Below are 6,475 nucleotides of genomic sequence, written 5' to 3' on the forward strand. Positions count from 1 at the left end.
GTATATGACATTAGTTTTACACATATAAGCATTTGACATCACTTTTACACCAAAGCCTTAACCTTAAGGCAATGGTGTTATGGGTCTTTATTATTATATAGTGTTTTAACTTTGTTTATTCTATCAAATGTGGGACTTTGACTCACACTTACTATTTCCAATCATCTCCCCTTAAGGGTGAGTCCCTTGTTTTTTTTTTTTTCTTTCATATGATATATTTCCCTTCAGGTGCATGAGTGACCCCTTTTGGTTATGGCTATGGGGTCAGTCACTTAGGTGACTCCTTTTTTGTGATAGTTATGGTTATGCAGTCAATCACTCCGAACCATCTGCTCTAATACCACTGACGAGTTATATTTTTTTCATATGTTTTGGTTATAGTCATGATTATTTCACAGTTGTATGTAGGTGTGTGTGTTGAAATGTATGGAGGTGCAGGAAGAAGACCCTTTAAATTCACACTGCTTGTTGAAGAATAAATAAAGGCGTCTTATAAATTTAATTATAGATTTAAGAATAGAGTATAATTTAATCCAAAAAATGAAGTACCATGAAGAAAAATCATGTTAATTAAGGGTCTATTTAGCTAAACTTACAAAAAAAAAAAATCACTTCTAAGATAGAAAAACAGGAAGAAAAATTAAATGAATTTTTTCAGAAGGTAAAATTAGTTTATGTCTAAATTCATCTATTGATACTCTATCACACTATTTTACCTAAAAAATATTTCCAATTCATATATAAGTTAATTGTAACCTATAAAAAATGTTGATATTTTCTATTCCAAGAACAATTTTAAGCCCAATGAAAGGGAGAATGAATGCGCTTTATTTTAATCCAAGATGGTTCCATATAGAAGCCATAACTTAAACTACTGAAGCTCAAGTTCATCATTGTCTTACAGTGAAGAGGAAATTCAGTTTAAGATGGATCTGTTTTGACAGAATATGCTTAAGCTGGAATTGACTTCATCAGATTTGGTAGCAGGCACTTGCGCAATGAATGGGTTTGAAAGGTGGTTACCGGTTGGGAAGCAGCATGAGGGTTGACAATAAATTGGAGCACGGATAAGGTATGCTTCCACCTCTGATTATGATATAACTGTTACTGTTTTTCTATTAATCGTGTTGTTATACTATTAAGTAGAGATAGTTGCGTCCTGACTAATAACTATAACTTTTAGTCTAATGTAAACGTTTAATCTAAAGGATTAACATGTAAGTCTCAGCAAAACAACTCTTAAGTATCTTAAATTAGTGACTGTGACATCTTCCCCACCTTTTTGGGGTTGGTTTCATCACTTTCCCAGCCAGTGAAGCTAACCAATTCCTTTCTACCAACTACCATAATAAATGAGTGGCAAGAAAGGAAAAGGGAGAGGCTTTTGTATTGGATGGTTGGTTATATAGGTCATAACCATGTTCAAGCAACTTTCTGTGCTTGAGCTTATAAATAAAATATATGATCTACCACTGTTGCAAGAAACATCATCATCTCAACTCAACTCAACTCCAAAAATATGACACAGTCTGCACCAGCAGAGCAGAAGATGCACTATGGTCAAGCTCAGACGGGTCGTGAGGAGATGGGAAGCTTCTATGCTTTGTGAGTACATTTTTAGTTTTCAATTCTCTTCTATTCTTCCACAATTCTCTCTTTTTTTTTATCCCTGATAAGTTCACTCTCTGATCCAGTTTTTACACACTCTGTTGCTGCTTTTGCTGTTATGAGGGTTGTAGGTGCTGCTCAGAACGCACCTGCTGTTGCTGTCCCTAGATTGCCTAATTTCCAAGAGACATTTGTCAAGTTTATGTTTCATCATTAGTTTCTTGTATGAAATGATGATTCTGTAATCAATCTTCTGTATAATAATGAACTTCAATTATTTTTACTTTTTATGAAATCGTTCCAAGAATAAAATGATTCATTATATTGAAGTCACTGGTGTGATCACAACCATGGTTTTGTGAGCAAAGAAGTCTTGAAAAATAAAAATGCCGATCAAATGACAGCAACCAGAAAGCATTAGCCGTTATTATGTATTACTGAAAATATTCTCTATACATTTCAAGGGAAAGAAAGAGTGCAGATTCATTGACTTAGTTACATACAAATTCTCAAAGAATTGAAAAAGCAGCAGAAGCTCTATCATATAGAAGCAAGGATGGGGTTTCTCCCTTCATCTATTTCAATGGTTAGGAGACGTTGAGGATCTGATCCATTTGGTCCCTCCGAGTAAAGTGTAGGAAGGTATGCATAGTATGCTGGCAGATAGCGTGAAACAAAATCTCTCACCTACACAGAACATACCATGAAAAAAAATCCTTGCTTTAGTCATTAGGAAATAGATGTTGCATCATCATTTATCACAAAGAAATATCATTCATCACAATCAATTTGAGTAACAGACCTCTTCATCTGTCATTCCAGGGTTGCCGGCCTCCCTCATGGCAATCTCAGCCTGCATATTGAAACACCTCAACACATGGATGCTACATCATCCAGATTCTGAACACAGAGTTTGTAATTTGTTTAAGAGAATGTTAAAGCAACCTACCTGCAACCGCCATTGGAAGACACAATTGGGGTCCTTGATCTTGATGACTATCCATGACTTAATGTATTTGTCCCATGCATCATAGTAAGCTTCAAGGTTTTTATTTACAGTTTCTAACTGAAAAGTAAGCTCAATTTATTAGCAATGCTTCCCATTGAAAGAAAAGGGTAGAGCTTCTGTATCATAAACTCCATGTGCATAGTCTTAAAAATGAAAAAAAGGAACTTCACCAATTCTAACCTGGGGATCAACAGCCTTCACAGCTTCAACTGGAAGGGGCCTGAAACCAAGCATCCAACCTTCGAACAACACAACCTAGAACATTCATCCATGTGTCACAATATAAGGATCAACACTTTTGAAAGGATACTGACATGAGATGAACATAGCACAAATATTACCACATTTCCGATTATCATGTTAATATTATCTTCCTCAGAACTACAGAATCTTAATGTTGAAGAAGTTTTCTTTTTAATTGAGGTTAAGGGCAAATTTTGGCAGTAAAAAACATAACATACTTATTTCAACATGGTGCTTCCTTTTTTTTTAACTTTTGTGTGTGCTGGATCATGTTTTACCAAGAAAAATGATCCATCAGAATCAGTTTAAGTTACAATTGAATATTTTCTTACCTTCAGAGGCCCTTCAACTTCTGGCCATGTTGAAGGGTCAGCACGGTCACCTCTGCCACTGAATGCAGACTGCATAAACAGGCAATTCACTTCACCATTACCAATTGCAAATTCAAAAAAAATGTTTTAAATAATCTGAATATGCAAGCTACGCCCTTACTTTATCATATCTTGGTAGCTTCATTTTCACACCTGGACACTTCAAATTAAAAGATATTACACGAAAAATACAATATAAACAGAAAACAGAAGTGAGTGCCGAGAAACACCTTCTCTTGTCATTTTAGTTAAAGATGCCAGAGTTTCAACAGAAAGAGCAAGATCATGGCTTCCTGCATTTCCGCGAAACTAGACGGAAACCAAGCAAGCAAAAATATTTTAGTTCTCAATAATTTATCGTTCACTACTTTACTTATCTGTGCATAATTACCTCAAGAAGTGCATTTCCTGGATTAGCTTCTCTTAGTTTAGTCTACAGTCCAAACACAATTCATCAGCCCAAAAAGAAAAAGAACAGATGACATTTACAACTGAAAAAGAAAACACAAAAACAGCTTCTATATACCTGACCTTCAGCAGTCAAATAAAAATCATCTATAGATATTGTGGCAGATTTCCTGAAAATTGTAGCATGTATCTACAATTTGTTAATTAATCTCCTTTCCCTATAATCATCAGAACAAAGAATAAATTCAACAACACAGTTGCTTCAAAATTCAAAGCCCACCTGCCAATCACTTCAAAAAGATAGTCAAGGGCAAAAACAAGGGTTGTCTTCCCACAGCCTTGAGGGGCACTGAAACCAATCTGTGTCAACCAGAATCAATAAAGTTGCTGTTATATTGAATGAACAAGGCAGAAAAACAATATCTTGGAAGGAAAAGAAATAAAAGGACAATGGTCATAACAAAAACTTACAAATTACAAAGTGGTTATTGCTGTTTATAGAGCTGACACAACTAAAAACTAAAGCGAAAAATTTCCCAAAAATTAATAAACTTAACCATAAGCCTCCATAACTAGCTGCATAACACCAATACATACAGAAAACAAAATATGAGAGACAGTAACAGAAGGAAACCACGTTTATAGCATACCACCAAAGGAGGAATTTCTTCTCCATCTTTGAATTTGGACTGATGCTCCTCGATCTGTTGTTCACACCAGAGAAAGACTGGTACATAGTAGTGATAAATCCTAGCCTTTTGAGGCTCTGTAAGGTACAATTCATTAAGCTGAAACAATCTGCATAGGTAACGGCCATACAGTATCCAGTTATCAATGGACTCAGCCACCTTCTCTTGTGTGATTCCTATTTTGTCAAGCAGAGGTCCCGAGCAAATAAACTGATAGAGATCTTCCACAGAGGAAACTTCAGCAGCTTTTGTCGGAAATACAGAATATAGAGGACGCTTTCTGTACTCAATGCCAGCAGCAAAAGAACTGTTTTGCAACCATGAACTTCCACTGCCTGCAGCAAAATCTTACAGTTGCAAATTAAAGATTCAAATGATATGGAACAAATAGTTTCCAACAGCAATGCAGCTGTTGAAGATGAAAATACAGCTCTCCTAACTTCCATGCTCCTATTTTGACTAAGATAAAAAATGAGAGTTTACTATTGAGTTAGATGAAGCTTCAACGGCAAGGTCTAATAATCAATCAGCTGAGATGAATTTGAATTGCATAAGTAACTAATCAGGCTCAAGATTTGTCCCAAAATTTTCAATTCCAATGCCCTTTAGTAAACATAGTATGATGATGATGATACCACCCATTTGTATAATTTATCTAAATATAAAATTTTGCTTAACTGGGTTGAAAATTTGTGTCTGAAGAAACCAAGTGAGCTATGATAGTTCTATAAAGTGAAGAAAAGTACCTGACTTTGAGGAGTGAGTGGAGAATTGAGAAAGAACAGAGAAATGGCGAGAATTGGAAAAGAAATGCAATTTAGAATTGTTGGAAATAATATTATGATTTTGATAAGCATAGGAAATGTTGTTGTTTGAATTAGAACAACAGAAAGAAGGTGAAATTGTGGTTTGCCATGGCTGAGAGAACAGATTCAGAGTCGCCATTTTTTATGTGTCTTTCTCTCTCTACTTTGCAACAAAGAACACCGACGCCACGTAATCTTCACCTCTTTGGGCTACAGATTGGAAGAGGAGCACCATAAAATAATTCTATGAACAAAAAATCTGCAAATTTTATCTATTCAGATTTACGAACAAGTCCTCTTTCTTTAAATTCGAATATTTTTTTCTTTTTATATCTTTTCATACATTTATACAACAGTGCATCTTTTTCGGTATTTTTTGAACATTTAGATTAAACTAAATTAATACTTCTTTAACATTATTTTAATTGTTTAAATACATTTTGTGATAATAATTTAAAAATAGTGATATTTAATTATTTTAATATTAAAACTTAGTAAAAATAGTTTTATTATAAAGAATTTTATTATTTTAAAATATATAATTTTTTTAAAAACTATTTTTCTAGAGTTTTTTAATTTTGTTTTAAAGTTTTTAGTTTTTTATCATCTATTTATCTATAAGAATGATTCTTGACGAGCTCTTTAATTTGGACAGATCAATTTCTTCACTCGACATAAATTGAGTTTTAACATTTTTTCTTGATCTTTTCGATTTATTATTGCATGTGAACCTTCTTTCACTTGCATGCGCCTTTTTAGTCATCAATATGAGTCTTTGTTGATCAATGATTATAGCAGTGTGTCTTGATCATTCTTGTGATGTTTTGATGTGTATCTTGCAAGTTGAGAGGAGTTTCACTAGATAGAGTCTTGTGAACTGCTTGGTCAAGTAAGGGAAACTAGTCTTTATTTTGTATGTGAGAGTTTATCAATTTGATGTTTTGCATGCTAATGCATTATTGCCTATTGGAAATGGAAATTTGGCTATTTTTTATGAATTTGATTTTATGTGTATGACTGATTTGATTTGTATGGTTTGAATGATTGTTTCATGCTCAAGTGTTTTGGTTATTTGTTTTTTATCAAGGGAATTGAAGTCTGAACAATAGAGCGAATTGGTATGAGTCCAATGTTTTAAAACTATTTTTGACCAAAGTCTTAAGAGTGGAATACCAAATTGATCAATTGTACAGGTTTCTTTCCTTGAATTACAAATTTTCATTGGTTGATTTTATGTTGGGAATGCGCTTTAGTTGTTTTTTATGAATTTGATATGTAGTGAGATGGCTATTTTGGCTTGCATGGCTTAAATAATCTGTTCATGTTTTTTCTTGCTTGTTT

General features: G+C 33.8%; 1 protein-coding gene and 1 long non-coding RNA gene across 2 annotated transcripts; one reads left to right on the forward strand and one right to left on the reverse strand.

Moving 5' to 3' along the window:
- The first annotated feature begins 826 nt into the window (after positions 1–826).
- LOC114183318 (uncharacterized) lies at positions 827–1,937 on the forward strand. The gene is made up of 2 exons (XR_003604342.2): positions 827–1,605; positions 1,695–1,937. It is a non-coding gene; the product is annotated as an uncharacterized LOC114183318 (long non-coding RNA).
- A 69-nt stretch (positions 1,938–2,006) lies between these two features.
- LOC114183317 (P-loop containing nucleoside triphosphate hydrolases superfamily protein) lies at positions 2,007–5,400 on the reverse strand. The gene is made up of 12 exons (XM_028070291.2): positions 5,075–5,400; positions 4,290–4,663; positions 3,920–3,999; positions 3,758–3,809; positions 3,623–3,664; positions 3,462–3,540; positions 3,353–3,384; positions 3,193–3,261; positions 2,798–2,872; positions 2,558–2,674; positions 2,411–2,461; positions 2,007–2,295 (listed from the first exon to the last, which is right to left on the reverse strand). The coding sequence occupies exons 1-12, from the start codon at positions 5,271–5,273 to the stop codon at positions 2,149–2,151; spliced, it is 1,317 nt and encodes a 438-aa protein (XP_027926092.1). The 5' UTR covers positions 5,274–5,400; the 3' UTR covers positions 2,007–2,148.
- Positions 5,401–6,475: the final 1,075 nt, after the last annotated feature.

The sequence above is a fragment of the Vigna unguiculata genome, chromosome 5 (genome assembly GCF_037176805.1).
Source record: "Vigna unguiculata cultivar grain cowpea cultivar isolate G323 ecotype 2 chromosome 5, ASM3717680v1, whole genome shotgun sequence".
NCBI classification, from domain to species: Eukaryota; Viridiplantae; Streptophyta; class Magnoliopsida; order Fabales; family Fabaceae; genus Vigna; species Vigna unguiculata.